Below are 23,823 nucleotides of genomic sequence, written 5' to 3'. Positions count from 1 at the left end.
CAAATCCTGCTTCAAATATTCAGATTGCATGTTTGATTGGTGATGTCTTGGGTTTATATTTAATTAATCACTGGTCCATATTAGAGTGATCATGGTTCTATTAATGATTTCTTAAGTGACTAAATGCCATAAAAAATCTTAGTTCAATGTTAAACGTGTGAAAATTGTAATTTTGTTAATAAATCCTTTTTAAAATGTTAATCTCATTTCTCCTCTCATTTCAGTTCGTGGTTTGTCAGGAATAGATGTTATCTTTTTGACAGACTAATGAACAAAAAAGTACTTTATTTAATGGGCATGAGTTTTGGTACATAAATATAATGAATGTATCAATCAGTTGCTTTAGTTGATCCGCCTTGAGGCAGAATGCTTCTCTGCATACTGATTTTATTCATGCATCATGTGCAACCATGACTTTATCAACAGCCTTTCACCACCGTACTGAATAGTTATAGATGGCATCTGAGACATTTATCACACTGATTTCATCAGTTGTACCTTGTCAACTACTCCCGATTACTTTTGATTGGCTTGAGCAATAACGTTAAAATAAAACATAGAAATAATTATTAAGTTCGCCTTCAGTGACTAAAGTTTAAAGAGGAAGTACAGTAATATTTCCTCAATATTTCCCATGCAATCTGTGACAATACAAGACATGTTCTCATTTCTTCTTTTCTGTTTTGGTTTCTATAAAGGCGACTTACGGTTACGTTATTTTGAGTGCTTGCAAAATAACCACTCAAAAATAAAGGCTGGTTTCCTTTAAGATGTTCTCTGTTTTATTTGTTAGCAGCACATTCCAGCACAGTGTTGTAGAGGGTGATAAGATCACTTCTTTAGGAACCTCTTCTGCTGGCGGCGGTTCATGAAATAGTTTTTTATTATTACAGTTCAACGCCTGTTCTTCCATGTATTCAATGAGTTCTGTTTTCTTAACCAATTCCACATGATACCCCCTCTTCAGTGAATGTTTATTGAACTTACTTCCTCTTTATAGATCAGTTCCTCTTTTCCAACTGCTGGGGCTCCCCGTATCTGCTTCCCCTTGTCCTCAGCAGTTCAATAGGCAGCTAAGCTTTGACAGTCGACCGTCGCCACCGGCTTCCTTCAACCTTCCACATCATCAGCCAGAGACTCAGCCTCCAACATGGACATGGATGTAGGTTAACTTAATACAGAGCATTGTTATGCTGCATTTATTCACACCGGTGACTGAGTTGAAAGAACTGAAGATTATTTTTTGCTTCTGTATTGCAGGATTCCACTGTTAAGGGGAGCGTGTTGGTTCGACACCAACTCCATGAGGGGAAGCACCACTACGAAGTGGAAGACGTGGTGAAGTACAAAAACAAAACTGGAAGGAAAATGTTCATAAGGTATGATTTTTAATCTTTTTTCTCAAAACAGCTTGATTCATGTGAAAACATCTAACAATCGTCGGCTTGAGACAACGATTTGCTCTCAGTCATAGAGAAAGTGGGATTAATTTATGGCTCTGCATCAGATTTATGACCACATGAGGTTTAATATCATAACAATGACCAATGAATGAGCCAGGATTAGGCTTCAGGTGTGACATTATTATTGCTTTTTGTATTTAATCATGTTTCACTTTTATGGAAAATTTAAATAAAATAAAGTAAATCCATTTAAAAATTAGTCTTTTCAGGGTACATTTAATAAAACACATGAATGTATTTAATTCATTAGTCCCATCTACTATTTTGACTCTCTTTAAAGTTATGATTTCTGATTAAATTGAGTCAGTTTATAATGATGAGAAGAATTTCTAATAATTCACTTCTTGATGTGGTTTAAGGAAAGCACTTTGATTCATTCATGAATATTTTAACTCACTTTAAAATATGGATGGAAATTCAAAAGTTTATCTGCAGCTCACTTTTCTGTTAAAGTGCATTAATAGTGTTGTTTGAAAGATGTTTTTTTTAAATCAGGGATTTCTTATAAGATTTTTCTAAATATTTAATATGATTTCTTGAACTTTTCCTTTTCATTTCCCTACTTTCGCCAGAAGAGGAGACAAGCTGATGGAGATAAATGGGGTTGACCTTGAGGACTTGGAACCTGAGGAGCTGGCCAACATGATCTCTGAAGGAAATCCATTGCTGGTATGTCAATTGGCTCTTTCCAAAAGAAACTGTGCCTTGTAAACCTTAAATGCTTTAGGATTTTGTAACCTTAGAGCCAGAAGTTTCCATGTATTGATTATGTGGCAAAACTGGATGAAACCACATGCCATAGTTTTAGATTTTTGTCAAAACTTTTACAAACCGTGTTTCATTTTCTACCATGACATAGTTGTGCACTACTTTGCCCTGGTTTATTAAAAATGGGCTAAGAAATCGCACAAAAAACAAAACTATGGAAGTAAATATGTGCCATCAGAATTTGAATAAAAAATGCATCTGAAACTTGAATGTTGTATATTTGTGCTTACTTTTTCAATTTCAAAATTAATTCAGAATACAATTTTGACCTAAAAAAAAATTCAGTGTCATTATTTGTACACGTTTGCAATTTTCATTTGTTAAAAAAATTCACATTCCTATTTCAAAGTGATGAAATTTTCAATATATATATTTTTCAGTGTTAAAAAAATTCAGCATATAAAAAAATTCAACTTTTAAAAATTCAAATGCAATATTTTCAGTGTCCTAAAAATTCAGCTTGCTCAAATTCGCTGTCTCAAATTCAACATCTAAAAATTCGCTGTACAAAAATGGCAAGGTTACTTCAGGTCACAGACATTAGCAATCGTTGTCAGATTTCAACACCCAGCCAATCACATGACCTAAGCGTCATATTGAAGAAATACCAGCATCACCGAGGCTAGCGACTATGGAGGCGAACCCAAACCCAACGGTGAGTCTGTGCTTTCATATTTCTGTAGTACATTTTATTTTACGCATGAACTTTGATACATGATATTAAAGCTTGATTTAAAACACGGGTGTGGGCCGTTGTTAATCTTACGCCATGTAATGCTGGCATATTAGTTCTCGCTACCTGCTAGACCTCCACCCCCTTCTCTTGGCTGTCCCACACCCAATTTTCCCCTGTTTTATTTAAAAAAGGAATATCACTTGCGCCAAGCCTAGAATCTTTAAAGATAACTGATGGGTGGCGACTTTCCGGGTTGTTTGTATGTTGTCTTAGGTGAGACTGAGACAGGCAGTCTTGGTAAAAGTCGTAATTTTCCAGGAGATGCTACTGCTAATGTACCAAGCTAACATGGCTGCCTTGTATGCTTCAAGGAGGGGTTGTGAACTCTTCCGACATTAATTATAACCACAACCCCATTCTGTTCATCTACTGTGTTGTTCATGTGACTTCATTTATGAATAAATTAATACATTTATGGTCATTATAGCGTCATCCAAACTACTGCTTCTCTTATCTGACAAGTGTTGATATATATTAATTTACATTCTTTTTACTTTGCGGTACAAAACGTCGTTCTGTTACCTAGCAACATTAGAAACAACCTTTGTTTTTTCATTTGATTTTAACTCATTTTGAGAAAAATATATGCTTGCAAGTACAGCTGTTAACTTATTTTAGATTAAATATTTAATTCGATTTCTCAATACTGACCTATTGATTTCAAAATAGTTTTTTTATTTTATCTACAATGTTTTTGACATTTTTTTTCTTTTTTCTTTTCAAGGAACTTTTGCTGGATCATATTTTTGATAGACTCCGTGATCGTTTGGAGCCATTTCTATTTCTACAATTACAGATGGTCCTGCAGTCAATCCGGGTTGACTGCAGGACCCGGATTGACTGCAGTCAATCCGGGTCCTGCAGGTGAAGAAGCAAAGTGATGACGGTGACGACAACGATGATGTCTTGGAAGCAGAAACTACGCAGGTGACAGGGTTTTTCCGTCAGTTTCTCGAAGGTAAAATGTCTGTATAAACATTTGGCCAATGTTTGTTATTTTGAGAATGATAAGATGTGCATTACATACCAGCATAATACAGTACATTTATTTTCTTATAATCATGTCTTAACACTGCACAGATAAAGCTGATAAAGCTTTTCAGGTTGATTAGTGAACATGGCAAAAGGTATTCAAATGATTTTTGAAGGATATCACATTCATATTCATTAGTTTCTTAGATGGAAAAGACATTCGCATAAAGTCATATCTCAAAGTCAGCTTTATGAATGATAACATCTACAGGAAACTAACTCACCATGTATCTAAAAAAAACAAATGAATACTTTTCCTAGCATCTTCAGACAATCTGCACCAGCTCATGAGATTTGGGTTGGCTGGGAGGCTCCATGGCAGGAACTGAAGCCTGAAGTAGTGCAGTCAACTGGACCAAACCACAAGCCCACTTCATCCACCTGCAGTGAACGTTTACGCCTTCCAAGCCATTATTCTACCTACCAGGCTCTGTATGCTGACATGACGGTGTGTCTTAAATCGGTTGGGACTGGCTTTGGTCTTCTTTGAGAACTCGGTGCATTGGTGTTTCATTTGTTCAATAATTGCATTTCAATATGGCAATTAAGTAAAATTACAAAGTCATTTTATTATTAGCTTTTTTCTTTTTTAGAAATACTGTTCATCATTCACCGCAGTCTTTACATTAAGTTGTGTTCTTTGAAGTGACGACTAAGTCGCTGAAATGTTTGTCAAGCATCCCTGTAAATCTGAAATGTTAGAGTAACTATGTTCAGAATTTCTGAGTCAGCACTGTTTGTACAGGAAATATGAAACGGAAACTGTTTTTATGCAATATTTTATTGAAAGTTCATCTATGCTTGAAGTATTAGAAAATAAATGACATAAGACAAACTTAACTTTTCCATTCTTATAATGCAAGAAAATGAAGGTCCTACACAACTGTACCTACGAGGTTCCTTTTGAGAAAAGAACAATCAACTCACAAATTTAGAACATTTTAGTTCTTTAACATGTCTACCATAAAAGCACAATGATTCACTTTTCCAAAACACAAATTTTACTTCTGTGGTAATATGATCAGCACTTAGCTTTACATTTCATAAATGCTGTATTTTGAAACTGGACAAGTTTCACAGAGTGAAGAACTGTTCACAAAACAGAACTGCAGCAATATAAATGTCACAACCAAAAGATAGTGATGTGCCTTTTGGGTTCACTACGTCTCTTAAGGCCATTTGTTCGTCAGTCAGTTGCACATTTGAATTTGGCACTGTGACGTTTGACTCTTCCTGAAGAGGAAGCCCGCTCTCCTCCCATTCAATTTCGGGAATCTACACCCTGGAAAACACAAAGAAGGGATCAAGAGAACTCAAAATGTACTTGATGACTGCAGATTGCTATGTTACAAATTAAATGAATGATAGTATACATGCTACACATTAAATTATCCAATTAAAATGTACCTCTGTCAAGGCACTGGGGTTCAGGAATTGAATGGTGTGTAACTTAATCAGAATTTGCTTATAATTACAGCATTAATCACAAATTTTAGCTCAAAAGATATATTTTGGAGATACAAAGTAGTGGGGATTAAAATGATTTTAATAAGTTAACAGCTGTACTTGCAAGCATATATTTTTCTCAAAATGAGTTAAAATCAAATGAAAAAACAAAGGTTGTTTCTAATGTTGCTAGGTAACAGAACGACGTTTTGTACCGCAAAGTAAAAAGAATGTAAATTAATATATATAAGAGAAGCAGTAGTTTGGATGACGCTATAATGACCATAAATGTATTAATTTATTCATAAATGAAGTCACATGAACAATACAGTAGATGAACAGAATGGGGTTGTGGTTATAATTAATGTCTGTAGAGTTCACCGCCCCTCCTTGAAGCACACAAGGCAGCCATGTTAGCTTGGTACATTAGCAGTAGCATCTCCTGGAAAATTACGACTTTTACTAAGACTGCCTGTCTCAGTCTCACCTAAGACAACATACAAACAACCCGGAAAGTCGCCACCCATCAGTTATCTTTAAAGATTCTAGGCTTGGCGCAAGTGATATTCCTTTTTTAAATAAAACAGGGGAAAATTGGGCGTAGGACAGCCAAGAGAAGGGGGTGGAGGTCTAGCGGGTAGCGAGAACTAATATGCCAGCATTACATGGCATAAGATTAACAACGGCCCAAACCCGTGATTTAAATCAAGCTTTAATATCATGTATCAAAGTTCATGCGCAAAATAAAATATCCTACAGAAATATGAAAGCATAGACTCACCGTTGGGTTTGGGTTCGCCTCCATAGTCGCTAGCCTCGTGATGCTGGTATTTCTTCAATATGACACTTGGGTCATGTGATTGGGTGGATGTTGAAATCTGACAACGATTGCTAATGTCTGTGACCTGAAGTAACCTCGCCATTTTTGTACAGCGAATTTTTAGATGTTGAATTTGAGACAGCGAATTTGAGCAAGCTGAATTTTTAGGACACTGAAAATATTGCATTTGAATTTTTAAAAGTTGAATTTTTTTATATGCTGAATTTTTTTAACACTGAAAAATATATATATTGAAAATTTCATCACTTTGAAATAGGAATGTGAATTTTTTTAACAAATGAAAATTGCAAACGTGTACAAATAATGACACTGAATTTTTTTTAGGTCAAAATTGTATTCTGAATTAATTTTGAAATTGAAAAAGTAAGCGCAAATATACAACATTCAAGTTTCAGATGCATTTTTTATTCAAATTCTGATGGCACATATTTACTTCCATACAAAACTCTTTCTCTGACTGAGTGGTGTCACAGAGACATGAAGAGCAGTTTTAAATGCGTTGAACTTCTATGGCATTTACACTGAAGGACATTTTTGTTTCTTCAGTCAGTGCAGAAGAGAGAAAAAACGTCTGAAAAGGAGGAGCAGTTGGCCGTAGATGAGGACACCTTGAAGCCCTACGACAAGGAGTCCACTGTCCTGAGTTTTTCCTGGGAGTTGACGAGGGAGGAAGACACCGGAGAAGGACAGAAAAACGAGCCAATAGATATAAAGGGGAATGTGTGTGAAGGTATGTGCATGGAGAATGGGGAGAGCAGAGACCTCCTTGTAATTCACATGACGAACACCAGCATCGCTGTGGTGGGATCCAGGGGTTGTGAAGAATCTGTGGGGACAGGATGCACCGTCAACGACATCGTGGTGGTGGCACAATCCAGCACATTGACATGTGGTGAGTTCAGAAGTTTTACTTATCGCTTCGTCTTTGTGTCCAAAGTCACTGTATTTAGTCCCAATTACAGGAGCAGATATTTAATTTTAAAGTAAAAAATGTATGATGTACACTGAATGATTAAAGTATAGGTGTCAGCAGACAAGTTTAGTCCAAGTATGATCTTGAAACAGCGTTTTTTGTTTTTTTTTGGTGTTATTTTATGCAAGTATTGTTACCTTCATATTACATGAGATCATTTTGGTACCTTCCAACTGACCACAGAAAACAAATAAAATAAAAAAAACAACAACAACAAATGAACCAAAGACTGGTCAATGCTCTCTGTTTCCTCGGTCACTTTCAGTTTCCAGAGGAGATGTAAGTTTCAAGCAGGAAAAGCTGGCAGATGTCTTGATAAAACACGTGCCCACTCATCGCTACCTCAGAACTATCTGCTCGGACAAAACCGTCTACTCTTCACCAAATCCAGGTTTGTCATTCAGAGCACTGCGTCTTCCAACCAACCTGCCTCCCTCCAATACTGGCAGCCGGAGTTGATGTTACTTTTTGTGATTCGTCTCTGTTTTTCTTTCGTCCTCAGAAAAGATCACTATCTACTATTACAAGTCGAATGCCTTGGATAAGACTTTCAGAGGAATTGCAGTGGTCCTAAATCTCACTGGTTCCAATTGCTTTCTCAGGTGCTGCAAGGAAGGAGACCGGGTGCTCCTACAGGTAGAGGTAAAACAATACAGAAATTTTTTTTGGCTTGAAGATGTTTTTTTTGTTTGTTTTTCATTGGGATTTGGCAAACAAGGCACATTAATGAAGCATTAAAGCTTTCAACTTCAAATTACTGAATATGATTTAGGAAAAGAACCATGTCTGCGCTCTTTAGCCCTGGATTGAGCTGGGGTAAAAATTAAGAGCAATGAATGTGCATCCAAACAGCAAGAAAATCAAATGATGTGCATCATATAGGTATAGGTGCAGTACCCATTACATCCACTGGTAACCATGCATTTGTTTTAAACGTTATAACCGCACATCTTAGACTGAGTAAGTCCTTACCATGCTATATTGTAGTCTTTGTTTCTCTGAAATAAGAGACTTGCTAGTTTCCAAAGATCTTGTTTTACCTCTTAGCAGAAGAAAGCCATAGACTGTCATGTTATTGAACATTTTCTGCAACACATACTTCTCGTTTGGAGCTGGAGAGGAGTGATGATGCCATATGAATGGATGGACAAAATAAAAATTTCACTGTGCGTTTTAAATTAAGGGTTTTTGAGCTGAACTTCATGTTATTTTTCTTTCTACGGGTTACAATGTTGTCGCTTACTTACTAATTTAAACTGTCCAATCTTACAGATGTGCACCTATTTTCAAAGTATTTATTTATTTATTTTTCCATAGATGAACATTTTAACTTACTTACAATCTATAGAAAAGTGACAGAATAATGTGGCAAATACAAATGTAGACTTTAACAGTCATTCTAGCAAGGAGGACAGCGAGGAGAGTTTAACAGTGTAAGGATTTATATTGTTTAACAGGGACATAAAAAGATAGCGCTGTTGTCACTACATATTATACTGGTGCAGAAGTATGTATATAAGCCATAATGACCCACCTCGTTGTTACATGCAGGGGGATAAAGCTAGGGCAAATGAAATCGGTATGACGTGTCATTTCCTGTAATTCTGGCCGTCATGTGAACTGGGATTTCTGTTTTGTTTGTGCTGAGCAATGTTTTGATGGAGTTGGTTATAATTTCATATTATATTTCTAATTTGCCCATTCAAGTTTATGTAAACAAACTGGTGGAATGTAGAAGTGAATATTGCAGTGAGTATTGAGTAAGGTAGGGGAGCAATAACTAAAAAGGTGTCAGAGGTGAGTTCTGGGTTTGGGATGAATCCCTCTTTTAAGGTGTTATTGTTTTATGCAGAAGGCCATACTTCTTCTTTTTTTAAGTGTTCCTAGGGTAAGGGCAAGTTTGCCTTCTAGTAATGGACCTCCCAGTTTCAGGGAGAAAAAAAGGAAGTGGTGTTTGTATTATTCATTCAATCCACGATGAGAAAAAAAAATTGTCTTTCACAGCCTTTGGTCTATTTTCTTTACTTTTATCTACTTTTATCTACTTTTATCTTCGTTTTACCCATAGCAGTCACAAAGTATTTGAATTGTCTTAATTGGAAAAACTACTATCAATGAACTGTGAAGTTAGAACTGGGTTTGTACCAAGTTATGCAGACATGTATAAATTGCTTACCAACTCATAATAACTTTCTTTTATTATGAGGAACAAATCTCATCCCTGTTCCTCTGCGAATGGAGATTACGATTTTGTAGGCTGCAGAAACAGAATCAAAATAATCTTTCCTGTCACTGTTAGGCTATTAACATAGAAGGAAAAAGTTTGACATTTCTCAATATCCCTATATTTCCCTATGTTTGTACTCATGCACTAGTATGCCACGGTGTAATTAGACTCAGTCATAAGGTCAGTTTGGGATCACTATAACCTAGCCTAGCATACATGCTTCTGAACTATGTGTGGAAACTGAAGTAAATGGGAAAAACCTCACCTGAGAACCACACTGTTGACATTCTTGCTGTGACGCAACTCAGCAGATTTACTGACTGTCCAATTTCTTGGTTGTGATGTGCTGTTTTGACATTGCATACAAAAAAAAGTTTGAAATTTCTCAACTGAATTTGTTGTAATTTGAGAAATCCTTGAACTAATGACTTGTGCAAATGTTGGTGGCAAAAAAATAAAACACATTCAAACATTCAGTAGAAGGATGTATTCCATCTTCTCTTGCTTGAGTAAAAAAGTATAAGATATATAAATATTTATATATCTAAATATGTCTAGATAGATACATATGCTTCACTGTTTATTCCCTCTGTTGAGGTTTCTTTGTGCTGCTGTAGCTGTGCTTCTACAAAAGTTACAACAATGTGATTGTTAAGCCAATAAATGCAATATGTCATCAAAGCCAAATAACTCTATTTCTAACTTGAATTCAATAAACTCATAGTAGTTTTTTGTTTTGTACCCATAGACGTGTGAAAAAAAGAGACTGAGGCAGATCTCCAAGAATGACGACTGCACCTTCTCCTTTGTCTTCTACATGTTGGCTGACCGCACAAAACAGCGAAAATTTGAATCTGCTCTCCACACAGGCTGGTTCATCCACATAGCCAACACTGATTTGGTGGAAATGGCCGAGACGGATGGAGAAAGGGGAGACTCATCATTCCTCTTCATCATTCAGAAGTGAGACGGGGTTGATTTCTACACACTTATACTCACTTTTTGGCCGCCACATTATAAAAAAGTTGAGTCCTGACAGAAGCTCTTTTTGTTTAGCCCATCTAGTTATGAGACAAATACTAAGGTCTCTGTGTGAAGCTCTGACTTTGGTGGACACGTGTCATACAGTTGTTTTACTATCGCTAAGCTTAAAATTTTTTGTTGTTATAGACGATTCATATTTTAAATTGTTCTGAAAAAAAGTGACTTTCAAACAACATTTTTTATAAGTGAGTGGTTTTCCCCTTTGATCATATGTCAGTCCATCCTTGTGTGATGCTTTATTTGAAATAATTTCACGTCTTCTTAAAAGTCCTTATGAAATCCAATGTTATGTTTCGATATGACCTGTTTTTTTTGTTATGTCACGACTCTAGCATCTTTCCCAGCTGAGACATAAAAACTGAGCTTATAAATAATATTTTTCAGAATGGCCTTTTCATAGAAGTATGTTAAATTACACAGAAAAAACTGCACACTTTGTCAAAGAAGGATTCATTTAGTCTGACCAATCAGAGTAGAGTTGACAACCATTGTTACATTTTGATTAATTGTCTTATGTTCCAAAAATTGAAGAGTAATTTTTGGCATACTGAAGTTTATTGCAGCATTTGTTGCACTTCCCCCCCCCCCCATTTTAATTTATTGTAGCAGCAAAAAATATTGGATAAAACTTTGTTTTACTATCATAGCTATCAAATGTATTTAAATGTAATCCAATTCCTTACACTCCAAAAAAAAAAAAAAACCTGAAATGACATGCTCAAACAAATTGTGAATATTCTGCATCTACCAGTAATTTAGATCAAGAATGAAGGCAAAAAGTTACACTCTTTAAATTACAAAATTACATGAAAAGAAGACGTGTTGAAATCAAAGTTGGCAATAGCAGTAAATGAAGTGAAGTTTAGCTTAACCATGTGAATGGAAACTGGCAGAAAAACAAAAACCTCTAAATTACATTTCCCTAACAAACTCCTATCATGTTTACAGCTTCCCAGTACTTTAAAACAATGTTTACTCTTTCATATATATAAATGTCACTGGACCAGAAATTGCTTTAAAAACTAAGAATTAAGAATTAAAATTAAGAATACATCATGCAACATCAATACTGAATAATTGTCATGATTGAAAGTCAATAAATATTAACGTCTTTGGAGGTTAAGCCTGCTGTCTTGTTTTTGAGTTCATTCTTCCACTGAGCATTTTTTTTTACAATACTGAAATCTTCACGTGTATTCACATTTCATGTTTGTGAAAAGTCACACAGAACTGACTGTGAGTCCAGACGCCCTGAGCTACAACTTTTCAGTTTGTTCGTCCTTAGTATCCTCATAGGCAGCGTTACTGATCCCATCGACATCTATGCTGTAAGGATTCTCCGCAGGCGGCTTTGACGATTTCCTGCAAGCGGAAGAAGCAGAGAATGTTTCACCTCTATAAAAGTTACGGGTTGCCGTAAATGGAGGTTTGCCGAAAACAGCACTCACTTCTTGCGCTCCTTGACACCAGTTATAACGAGGTAGACGCCCACCAACACCGTGAGTCCCATGACAACACCGAACAGCACCAGCCACACCTGCACCGGCTGCTGTACAGGAGGGGCCAGCGTCGGTACGATACCTACGAACTCGAGTGTGTAGTCGTCCAATTGGAAGGCTTCATTGATTCGACCCCGATATAACCTTGGGTTGACAGATACATGTGCATGTTACATAATGTCCCTGCAAAGTGATGTTTTACAATTGTAGGCAAGCAGATATTTGCGTACGATGTGTAAACAATATATGTAACTTTATTTTTACTTTGTTAAGGTAAATGGATACATGCTGCTTCCTTGTGAGGTACCATGGGGAAGAGAAAAGAAATCAGCCAAGATATCAGGAAGAAAGTTAGACCGATATCTGGTTTCAGCCCTGCGTAAACCAGATTTGTGGTGTTTCCACTCTGTTACCTAACTGTAAGAAAATACATCTGTCTGTGGCTAACCTGACAGCTGCGTCCATGTCAGACTTGTGAATGTATGTAGAGGGGTTTCCTGGGTGTGTGGCCACCATGTAGAAGGAGATCCTGGGCGTTTCTTCATAAGTGAGAATGTTCTCTGCTCTAGTAGTGGAAGAACAGAAAAGCACTCAGAGTAAGCAACAGAAAGCAGAAACTCCACGTTTTAAAAGGTGCGTTAATTATCTTCCATAAACAGCCGCAGGACGGAGCGGGATACTGACGTGAAAGGAAGGTTCTGGTCCTTTTGGCTGTAGTACTGCCTCAGGGCGTAGGCAATGTTGGCCTTGAAGAGGTACATCTCATTGGCGTTCCAGGAGTACTAAAATGGATATTTGCACTAGATTACCATTTATGTACCAAATATACAGTATATATATAGAGAGAGAGATAAAGAAAAAGAGAGAGAGAGAGAGTGAGAGTGGACTTTGTGTTGCAGCTCAATACGTTAATACTCACAGCATCGTCTCCCATAGCAGCTTTCAGACTTATTCTCACTTTAGTGGCATATTGCGAATCTGTAAAAGAAAAAAGAAAAAAAAAGAAGATCATGATTTCTTATAAAGTCATGATTGTTTTCATACATGTATGTTTAATGATACAACTGAGCTGGTTGACAGCTGAAAATGTTCCTGCCTCCCTACAAACCAGTCACACTAAGTATCTCTATGTAAACTACTTTCTAGTCACTAATGTGTTATGAAAATATTGTATCAGTCAAAACAAGTTCATGTCCAGTGTTTCTTCTGTCCCTATCATTTTTATACTCATGCTTCCTTCAATGTTTCTTTGTCACAAAGACTGAAGCTCTCTTTGTGGGATCAATAACAAACCAGGGGAGAAGATGTTGCACTAAAAAAAAGAGTAAATAAGACACAAGTGGGCAAGTAGGTGTGCTAAAAAGCAGGTGATTTATTAGGAGGGAGATGGGCAGGTATTATGTCCATTTCCTTTCTGAAAACTTTGCTCTGCTTCAGCAAACAGTAATAACTTCTAGGGCGATCTAATTTTTACTCACATGGATCCACTGTTGTCTTCCAGCCAACAGTTCTGCCGTGTTTCTGGTTATTCTCTTTCAGCCAGTCATACAGTTTCTTGAAGTAGTCCAGCAGTGGACCAGCATTCATTCTTACATCTCCAGTTATTGTTTCCAGAGCCCTGGTCCAGGACTCAGACCTCCCCAGCTCCAGCATGTTTCTGCAGAAAAGCAGCATTAATCATTTTAGCATTCCTGTGTGTTGCAACATGTGTTACACATAAATGCTTTACTTGGGGCACAACAAGCAGGGGGTAACAACAAACAGGAAGTAGATACCTCAGCTTTGTTCCTGCTTCCTTGGAACCAGTGATGTCACATGAGGACAAGTCACCAGTGTGACCAGCTGCGTCACACAGTGCTTTCTGGAACTGAAACTGGTAGATGGTTCTTGTAAAATACCTGCAAAAGGAACAAACACACTTACTGAGTCTGCGTTAGACTTTTATCCTAAATAAGAAAACATGTCATTTTCTCTTCTGTGTGTTATGAAGCCCTCCCTCCCCAAAACGAGATTAAGGATATTTTTTGTACGTAGAAACTTAGACCAAGCTCCATTTTGAAGTAACAAACTAATTTTCAGGTGAAAGATTTAAAAGGCTTAAAACAACAACATCTCTGCCCACTAAGAGGATAGAAAGAAAACACGGAGTCAAAGTAAAGCTTTTATTTGTTTCATGCGGAGCTTTGGAGCTAACCTGATGAAGGAGTAGTCTCCAGATACGTGGAACAGAGCAGGCGGGTCACAATAAGTTTCGTCTCTGGGGACAGGCTCGACAACTCCCACCAGCTCCCTCCTGTTGGGACAACGCTGAATCAGCACTAACGCACACCGACAGACCTGCAGCTAGGCAGGTGCTTCGTTGCACAACACCAGAAATAAGTATTTCTCTCGTGTTTAACATATTTCCTTGGACTATGAGGGGTTCATTTTCAGAAAGCGAACAAAAGGCAGAGCATCAGCCGGCAGATGCCCCAGTAATTCCGGCTTACTTCATTTCCCACCAGCGCTTCATCCATTCATCTTTGGAGATATTTCCTGCAAACACCTGCCAGCGCCACTCCTCCAGCATGTAGGTGAAGGGCAGCGTGGCCACGATGGTGAGAGCCTGTTTCAGCAGGAAGTTGATCTCAGTTTCTACAATCGGAGCAGAAAGTGGAAGAAGGGCAGAAACCGTCATTTTCATTATTTTTATTTATGTATGCGCCTAATCTGGGTTGGTGTTGTGGAGAGGCTGCTGTCTATCTACAGTGGTCAGTGAGCAAGAGGCGGGCTACTCCCTGGTCACAGGACAGACACTCATCCATGCACATGCATAAGGAAGATGTAGACTGGCCAAATACGCCAACATAAAGGCTTTTGAACATATAAGAACTGGGTGATCATGCAAACTCAGTACAGAAACCAAACCAAAGACCTTTCTGTCAAGGTTGCACCTGTATGCATTTACATAGATTTGCTGCTAAAATAAGAATAATTTAACACTATGTTCTCATTAATCTTTATGGCACATAAATGATGTCACGCATACAGACAGGTTGTGTTATTCTGACACTTCCAGTGTTGCTGAAGCTATTTTTAACAAGGCCTCTCGAGAGGCAATAGGAAACACTCATTTAATGTGAGGTTTTGTGGGAAACTAAAGTTTTATTAAACATATCTAAAGTAATAAGTTTTGTCTCTGAGGTTTCCACCAACTTGAATTATTTATCATCTAAAAGGACAAGTGCCTCAATACCTCGATAAAATTAGATTTTTAAAATCGAATTTTAAAGATTGAGGTAATTTTTCTTCCTGGGGTTTATATTACTAAAAAAAAAGTAACTTTTTGTTTTTCTTTAATGAAAAATCCTACTGATTTTGTGTGTGGGTCAACATATACAGAACATACCACTGTCATAAACGAAGTCACTAGGGAGAAGTCCCAGACTCTGCAGGTGTTTGGGCGTGGCAGCAGAGAGGGACATGATTTCTCCGACGCCCTCATGGAAACCTTCGTTAGCTCCGTCCCTCAAGATGTAGGACAGGTTGCGGTAAGCCATCTGGTACTGGTTGTGGCCCATCTCGTGGTGCACGGTGAGGAAGTCGTCCATGTTGACCTTGGTGCACATTTTTATCCTGGAGACACAGCAGCAGAAGTGTGGAGGTCAGCAGTTACGCAGGGCGATGCATTTATATCTGGAGCAATAAAACAATCTGCGCAATAAACACGCTCCTGACGGGCTCAGTCTGATAAACACAATAATTTTTATGGTGAGATTTACTTCAGTAATATTTACCCAGACGGATACTAGTAGAGTCATAAAATATAATATTTTACGCTCGTGCAAATGTTATCACTGTGACTTACTGGGGTAATAATCTGACAATCATAGTCTGGATTTTACAGTCCAGATTTCGATTGTCTTTATCAGCAGGGAAGTGAGTCAGCAATTAATCATCGTCACTTTTTCAACTACTTTTGTGTTTTCAATGCTGTTAAAAATAAGATGACAGAAAGTGAGACTGGGAACCTAAATCTGTGTAAATGTGTGTGAGTATATGAGCATGTTTTTGACTTCCTCCCACCTGAAGTCCTCTCTGTTTCCCATGTCCCAGGCGGTTGGGTGGCAGACCATGTTCCGTCCATCATTGGGCTTCACCAGCATGGAGTTAGTCCAGAAGTTGTCAAACATCTTGTAGAGTCCCACAGACATAAAGAACTTCTCTGCTTCCTTAAAGAAACGCGTTTCATCCCAACCCTGAAATTCCAGAAGATTTTCACCATAAGAAGAGAATGTCATTTATTTATTTATTTTACGAGTGGCTGAGATAGACTGGAGTATTTTTATTTAAATTTTACATATGCTGGCACTGCACCTGCTGCACCATAGCGCTGCTGACGTCAATGTCTGGTTTGTCGGGGTAGGGGACTGACAGAGGATACAGGTTGGTCCAGAATCTTCCCCACATGTCACCTGAACAGCAAACATAAATATCCTAATATAGTTTTTTTTGTTTTGTTTTGTTATAGACATTTGAAGTAGATCCTGATATGTTCTTTCAACAACAGAATACCATTATATTAATGAAATTCAAACCGATATACCATGACCAACAGAGGGAGACAAACTTCAGTTCTGAATTACAGTTTGAAGGATTTAAGGCCCACAAATAAAATTTCATTCAAAGGCCTTTAAAATAATACTACCAAACTTCACATTTCGCCTGATCCCTCCCTTTAAATTGTCCATTTTTGGATGTTTGCGTATTACGCTTCTAACATAAGCAATATAATATTTAATGACTGAAAAGTGGGAATAATCGACAAGAACTGAATGTGTGAATCTTGAGGAACATTAGTCAGTTCATCAGTTCATATGATTATATTGTAACCTTTTGGCATAAAGTGGTTTTTACTAAAAATAAACATTTTACTTTTTAGAGAGCTTCTGACTTTCCAGAGCTCAGATGTTCATCGTAGTTGAGCAGACTTTGAAACGATCCTTACGTTCTGCTTGTTGTGGGAGCCCTATGCAGCCGATTGCATATCTGGTGAACTCTTAGACTTTAATAAGTGTGCTTCAATCCTGTATTAGAAACTATTATATAACTTAAACATTTCTGACATGTTTGGATGGAGGACTCAAAAGTTTATTAACTTCTCTACATTAATAAAAGACTTGGACAGAACAATGAAAAAAAAGGGAATGTAATATTTTTTTTGTTTCGGTGTCTTTGGGTTTCTTACACTGAACTAAATGTCTCAAATTACAGGGAAATGTTATTGTCTTTGAGAACACATCGTTGCATAAACACATGTAAATTGTGTGAATAGTGTTGCTCTGAAAAAAATGTATACACTCATATTGTAGTTTAGTGCACAATAAAAACATATACATATATTTTTTTAGTATATTTAACATTTTGTTTGTGTAGTGTGTGGATGTGACAGATCGTAATGTCTATTTTGTGACTCTAAATAAAAGGTTTATCAGCCGGGAAACTTGGACTACACTTAATTATGGGTTCATAACTAATACTTTAACGTACCAAGGAGATGGGCGGGCAGGGGTCCCTGTGAGTCAATGTATCCTGGGTAGACCTCCATGAGCCTGGACCTTACATAGGCATGCAGCTCTTTGTATAAAGGCATGATCTACAAAAAAAAATAGGACAATTATAACCACAAGTTTCTTCATGTTGTGACACTGTCAACAGGACCTCATTCTCATTGTTATTGATGCGTACCTCTTTGTATATTGAGCGAACATCTTCCATCAGCTGATCTCTGGTATACTTGTAAGGAACGTCTTCATCGAGGGTCTCATAATCGTATCTCCAATAAGCTCCATAGTCTTGAAAACCTGCAGATTTGTGAATGAAAAGAAACGGAAACAGTTTAAGTTCAAACTCAGGCTGGCCGTTTGAGTCATACGTCAGGCCTCAGTGAGGACCAGCTGGTCCAGAAGCAAACACAGAGTCATCACATACAACAACAAAACGTTATCAGCTCCTCCTGTTCTTATCTGAATTCATGTTATCTTCACTGACTTACAGTGAGTTCAGCAGTTTTCATCCATCATAGAAGTTTAATTGTTTTCAGTTCAAATCCTGAAGCTTTTCCAACATCAACACAGTAAAAACACTACATATATATATTTATATATATTTTTTTTTGTTTCAAGTTTTCTCCCAGATCATTGCTTACCATTCAGTTTGGCAGCTTCATTCTTCAGATCCACATAGTCTTCGTACAGAGGCCTCATCCTTTTCCCCACCTCTTTCCTCCAGCCCTCCCACACGTGGAGACGCTCTTCGTAGTTTCGGCTGTTGGACATCACATGCTCCAGGCCTGTACACAGAAATAAAGACAAATCAGAGACGGGGAAATATATCTGCTCCCATCACCCATTTATTTGTCAAATCTTTAATGGTTCCAAAAAAGAAATCCAGCAAAATTTAAATTCCCCCCAAAACACACAATTTTAGAAGAAGAATGCCAAGTTTGTCCCATATTTGTCCAAAGTAAAGACGTGCTGTGCTCACTGGTTCTGCATCATTGATGAATGGATGAAAAATGCCAACACAGCCACATCATTTTCTTTTGTTTACATAAAAAAAAAAATCATTTTGTTTTGAATGTTTTGTAGAGGAAGGAAGAAATTATGAAATTTTGAATATTGGCCTGTAGTTTCATAAAAAAAATAGAAATCTGACATTTTAACAGACGTGTTTAAACTTTTGCATTTACTGAACTCTGTAACTAAATGATCAACTTGTAAAGGAAGTGGTCGGTCAGATGAGAAAATGGAGACAAAGAAGACAAAAAGTATTGGCCGAGAGACATCAGATAATGTGTAGACAGAAGCAGGAACACCAGAGGAAGGGATGCAAAATAACAGTTTGTTAAAGAAAACACAAAGGAAACATTCATACAAAGAGGTAAATAACAGTTTTCAGTGGCTGAGAAAGTTGGGCGTGATGCAGCTTGTTCCAGGATTGTGTTTATAACGCCTTTCATCATGAGCTGTTGATATGTTTATTATATCAACATTCAAGTCACATACCAAACAACTGGGTGCTATTACTTCAGGTGAGACTAAGTCATTTTAAAACATAGCAGGAAAAAACAAAAATGCTTCATTATTTAAATAACTGTTATGATCAACTGTGGGAGTAAAGATTGCACATATGGCTTACAGTTTTCAGTATCTTCTGACTCTGGGAAATGTTGTTAATTTATAACTGCATTATCTGCCTTTTGTCAGGACCAGGAAGTTTTTTTTTAAGTAACAGACTGTACCTGGCTCCAAAGTCTGGCAGTTGAGGGGGTCATCTTTCAGGCAAACCGTTGCGGTGCTGTAGATCGTACTCATCTCGCCCATGACCTTATTGAGCTACAAGAAGCATTTCGCAAAAAAAAACAAACAACACAAAAAAAGCATAATATAAATATCAGAAAGATATCAATTTTCACAACTGTGAAAGTTCAGGCAGAAAGTCTTACATGTGAAGCTTTGTCCGCAGACAGAGCACCAGCGCCTTTATCTTGTAAAGAGATGAGCTGCATTTTAATCACGGGGTCACTTATTTGGTCGATGGGATAATTGCGGGATTCTTCTGACATCTGGGTGTAGAAAGTGCTCCAAATTTGCCCCTGTTCTGACTGCGTGGCACAACAACAGATATTAATCAGCAACTTCCAAACATACCGTTTAGGAACAACGTGACAAATGAGTCTGTGGAAGCATGCGAGGACGTACCTCTTTGTCCAAATTCTCCTGAGTGATGTCGGTGTTGTAGGCCCACGATGCCAGTGAGTACTTGTACATCTTGTCACTGGCATTCTCGTCAAACCTCTCCAGGAACGCCCTGGCCTCGGACTCCACGTCGGCAGTCACCAGAGAAACAGCCGAAGACACGGCCAGAAGCACTACGAGAATCCCTGCGGACATCTTGGCTGCTTCATCCACGCACACAATATGACTCTGAGAAGGGAGCTCATGTACACTTATACTGTTTTATCAACCCGCTGAGGCGCCTTGGCCTTTGGACAGCAGAGCCATAAGAGAGGGTGTATCAGTTTTTATTTACAGATATGATGTCTAAAGGAAACTTTCAACGCCACTGTGCTGAAGCCTGTGTCATACATTGATGCTTTATCAGATTCAAATAGATATCTCTTTCTGGAAGACTTTGCTGGCTTAACATGAAGTGACAGCTCTTAATAAAATGTCACGTTGAAGCTTTTCAGCCTGTCAGCAAGATGAATCAAAGTGTTTTGGCACAATATCCTGTTGCGTAACATTAAGAAAGCAGGATTTATAAAAACCTGCTAATACTGGGAATAAAAAAAATAAGTGTAAATAAATGTCGTGTATTTTTAAATTAAAAAGTGTATCCTATAAACCGGAGCCAGAATAAGGGAGAAAATGATCAGTATAAACAACTTTTTTTTTTTTTTTTATGAAACATGCTAGTTATCAGTTAAGGTATTAAATATTTTACAATGTTTACGTAATGGTTTTGTGGACTGAGATTTGTGCGTTCAACTTGCTGAGTTTTAACACGTTTGGTTTAAGTAGATTTTGAAAATAATCATAATAAATGGGCAAATATTCACTAATTCAGTTTGCGCTGAACAATTTGGGGAGAAAAATATTAAGAAAAAGAAAACAAGACGATTCACAATTATCCTTATCAAGCCGCAATGGGTTTTCAGGATGAAACATAAATGATAAGTTATAAATACCGATAAGAAATCAGCAATGAGACCAAAGTTCAACACTAACATTCCCAGCATGAACGAGCTTTTATCTAAGGATATTTTGATTTCTTTAATAGAAAATGTTCAATTAACAGTGAAGTGAAAGAAAATTGACCAATACTCATCCATGATGGCATAGTTACTTTGAAAAAAGTAACTTTAATCGGATTACTGATTACTAGAAAAAGGAACTTGGTTAGATTACTGATTACCTGATTTGGAAAGTAACTACGCTACATTAAAAGTAACTTTTTTAGTTACTTTCAGCAGCTGTTGGCAACAATGTTCCACCACCAGCAAAAATTACATTGAGCTTTGCCAATGTTGCAAGTTATTGTATGATAATAATCAACTAAAGGGAACCAGGTTGGATGAATGAAGAGAACCAGAAAGGATGGATGGATGAAGGGAACCAGGCATCGATGGATAGAGTTCATCTGGGTTTGCTCTGGGACACCTGATGAAACTTTCCCTGCTCAGACACAAATAAAAAGGAGAAACAGGAAATCAGAGATGAATTGTTTTCATCAACAATTATTATGTTGTTGTGATGGAAAATAAAAACCCAGCTGAGTGGAGGACCAAAGGGAAGAAGTCCTCTTCCTTCTCAAACTTTAAATTCTAATGGACATTTAACACAGGAAGACACTTAAAATATCCTAAATACATAAACAGAAACTACAAAATAAAAAAGGAATTATGTAGTTTCTGGTCTCAGCTACAACGTTTTTAAAAGAATAAACACCAGATTGTTGACTTTATTCATCCAGTTTTTGGTAGAAAGGGAGAAACAAATCATGAAAATGGAAATTGGGGACGGGAAGGCGTCAACAGGACAGGTGCAGGTTCCAAGTCAAACCCTTTAACGACTCAAGAATAAAATCCCTTTTCAAAACCTCACTTTTAAATATTACTTAAATAAACAGCAAAATGCCTGCAGCATTCCTTAAGAAAGATTGATAAGAAAGTTTCAAGTCAAAATGGAGAACAATCAGGAAGCGTCATTTGAGAAAACTTCCAGGGTTTCCTCCAGAAAACCTGCAGAGCCCCGTGGAAGAGCTGCTGGGGTCGTCCATCAGCGGTCTGCTGCGTGTATGGGTTTAAAAATGTCAAGTCACAGAAAGTCTGAAGTGCAGGATCAGTGTCAAATGACAATAAATAACTTATAATTATTTAAGTGTGCCTTAATTTATTCAAACTCTTCACTGTCCATTGATCTGTGTCTTTTGGTCCATTTTAAATGATATATTTATTCATAAATTGCTTATTTAAAAATGTACAATAAAGTTTTGTAAAATACATTTTTCTTTATCTTTGATCAGATCTTAATTTTTCAGCTCTGGTTTAATTTAAATGTAAATCATGAATTTCTTGTCCTTTTGATGTTTATGAACTAAATAAACTTTATTTAGTGGTCAGAATCCAAAGCTGTGCAGATCATTACCAACTTCAACTGTGATCTCCACAGAAACAGAGAAGCTCGGCCGTCAGCGAAATCACCTGTCAGATCCACTTTTCTGTCGAAAAATCATGCAGTTTCAACCACATTTATTCTCTTTCAAGTCCCTCACTTAACTATGAACCATTTACTTTTAAAAAAGTTGTAAAATTACAAAATAAAAACAGAATTTTTCTCCACTTTTCAATTTTCTCTAATGTGTTTGAAAAAAAAGAAAAATCTACTTAAAATAGCAGTAAAGATGAACTGATCATGTGCGGCGGTTGCATAAAACAACATAGTGATTAAATTGTGTAATAACATGCATGACAACAGATCAGTGTGGCTATAGACCCTAAGAACTTTCTGTCAGCTGTCGGCTGTTATCCTGAATTATGTCACAGCGTCATGGCAGCACAGTGCTTCCCATAGGGTACAAAATCATAGCAGTCTCTCAGTCCATTGAACAATACAGAATATAAGCAAGCAAAGAGCTTATTTATTATATTTTTATTTCATCATAAGCCACAAATAGTGCTAAAATGTACATTTTCTGTGTGTAATAATGTCACATATTTTCTACATTATACTAAAACAATAGCTATGGTTGGGTTAAATTCTTTTTCATGCTCAGTCTTTAGTGTAAGACAGTTCAGGACGCCCCCTTGTGGATTTAAATAATCCCTTCACTCCTTTCAGAGTCTGAAATTTATTGCTGGTGTGTTTTTCAGAGAAGAAAACATTTAAAACCCATTACTTTAGAGCAGTAAACTACCATGTAACAGAAGCATGCGTTTCTCATTGTTGGTTCAATACAAACACAAGTTTCAGACAAAATGTGAAGATTTCTGAATTAAAAGCTCCCTTTCCATCAATTTTCCGCAGGTAAATCTGTAAATGTAACCATCAAAAGCCAAATAATAAACTCATATGGTGTTTTAAAACTCAAAATGCACATTTCACTTCATGCTGACCCAGAAGAAGAGCTGTAGAAGAAATTCATTTCGAACTATGAGTGAACTATGTCGCAATCATTTTGCGACATATTTCTGTTGGATATTAAATTAAGGACCAAAAAAATAAATAAATACAAATATCTAAAGAGCCGCTTTGGAGCCGAATGAGCCGACTCTTTTTAGTGATCCGAGCCAAAAGAGCCGGTTCTCTAAAAAGAGCCAGAATTCCCACGCTGCCGTGAGCCCCTCCCACTTCCCCAACGTCAGACAGGTGGTCAGTACCACAGTAACCTGATTCAGAAAACCTCACCTGCCCAAAGAGACCCCACCTTCAGGAATAAAAATGGAGACTGATCTTAGAGTTTTTGATTACCAGACGAAACATTGGCTAAAACCAAAACAAATACGACTGATCTAGATTGTTATGGAGGATTAGCTTTCTTTGATATACATTCTGATATACATTTTTATGTTTTTTTTCTTGTTTATAGTCGCAGAAATTCAAGGCAGGTGTCTGTGTGTATGACAGAATTGTTTAATTTTTTATTTCAAAGATACAACCAAGATATGAATTTTGTACATAGTTAGAAAACTTATGCACAAAACAACAGTTTCTTTGATTTTTCCCCACATGTTGTTTAATGTGCTGTCCTT

The 23,823-nt window shown here is 37.2% G+C and overlaps 2 protein-coding genes and 1 long non-coding RNA gene across 5 annotated transcripts; 2 read left to right on the top strand and 1 right to left on the bottom strand.

Moving 5' to 3' along the window:
- Positions 1 to 792: 792 nt before the first annotated feature.
- On the top strand, positions 793 to 11,653 carry LOC103462027 (uncharacterized). 3 transcript variants are annotated; one of them, XM_017303852.2, is made up of 7 exons: positions 793 to 1,162; positions 1,261 to 1,379; positions 2,036 to 2,132; positions 6,833 to 7,178; positions 7,525 to 7,650; positions 7,762 to 7,895; positions 10,235 to 11,653. In XM_017303852.2, the coding sequence occupies exons 1-7, from the start codon at positions 1,151 to 1,153 to the stop codon at positions 10,451 to 10,453; spliced, it is 1,053 nt and encodes a 350-aa protein (XP_017159341.1). In that variant the 5' UTR covers positions 793 to 1,150; the 3' UTR covers positions 10,454 to 11,653. The 3 variants fall into 3 exon arrangements, with proteins under 3 accessions (XP_017159341.1, XP_017159340.1, XP_017159339.1); XM_017303851.2 differs by having other exon boundaries at positions 795 to 1,162; positions 2,039 to 2,132; positions 7,762 to 7,901; XM_017303850.2 differs by having other exon boundaries at positions 796 to 1,162; positions 7,762 to 7,901.
- LOC103456890 (uncharacterized) lies at positions 2,452 to 4,398 on the top strand. Its single transcript, XR_532342.2, has 3 exons — positions 2,452 to 2,886; positions 3,692 to 3,925; positions 4,261 to 4,398. It is a non-coding gene; the product is annotated as an uncharacterized LOC103456890 (long non-coding RNA).
- On the bottom strand, positions 11,643 to 22,316 carry ace2 (angiotensin I converting enzyme 2). The gene is made up of 18 exons (XM_008404492.3): positions 19,772 to 22,316; positions 19,516 to 19,674; positions 19,312 to 19,405; positions 18,217 to 18,360; positions 17,757 to 17,872; positions 17,559 to 17,664; positions 16,386 to 16,483; positions 16,095 to 16,267; positions 15,418 to 15,644; positions 14,519 to 14,663; positions 14,224 to 14,322; positions 13,805 to 13,927; positions 13,508 to 13,686; positions 12,949 to 13,007; positions 12,714 to 12,811; positions 12,478 to 12,594; positions 11,979 to 12,173; positions 11,643 to 11,892 (listed from the first exon to the last, which is right to left on the bottom strand). The coding sequence occupies exons 1-18, from the start codon at positions 19,961 to 19,963 to the stop codon at positions 11,787 to 11,789; spliced, it is 2,430 nt and encodes an 809-aa protein (XP_008402714.1). The 5' UTR covers positions 19,964 to 22,316; the 3' UTR covers positions 11,643 to 11,786.
- Positions 22,317 to 23,823: the final 1,507 nt, after the last annotated feature.

The sequence above is a fragment of the Poecilia reticulata genome, chromosome 3, assembly GCF_904066995.2.
Source record: "Poecilia reticulata chromosome 3, P_reticulata-male-v2, whole genome shotgun sequence".
Lineage (NCBI taxonomy): Eukaryota > Metazoa > Chordata > Actinopteri > Cyprinodontiformes > Poeciliidae > Poecilia > Poecilia reticulata.
The sequence above is the reverse complement of the archived record's forward strand: the minus strand, read 5'-3'. Positions and strand labels throughout refer to the sequence as shown.

Coding starts and splice junctions, on each gene's coding strand:
- LOC103462027 (XM_017303850.2), top strand. Junction 2,133..6,832: donor CTGAAGGAAATCCATTGCTG/GTATGTCAATTG, acceptor TTGTTTCTTCAG/TCAGTGCAGAAGAGAGAAAA. Junction 7,179..7,524: donor ATCCAGCACATTGACATGTG/GTGAGTTCAGAA, acceptor GGTCACTTTCAG/TTTCCAGAGGAGATGTAAGT.
- ace2 (XM_008404492.3), bottom strand. CDS start 19,963: ATGTCCGCAGGGATTCTCGTAGTGCTTCTGGCCGTGTCTTCGGCTGTT. Junction 17,873..18,216: donor TGAAGCTGCCAAACTGAATG/GTAAGCAATGAT, acceptor ACAAATCTGCAG/GTTTTCAAGACTATGGAGCT. Junction 17,665..17,756: donor TTCGCTCAATATACAAAGAG/GTACGCATCAAT, acceptor TTTTTTTTGTAG/ATCATGCCTTTATACAAAGA.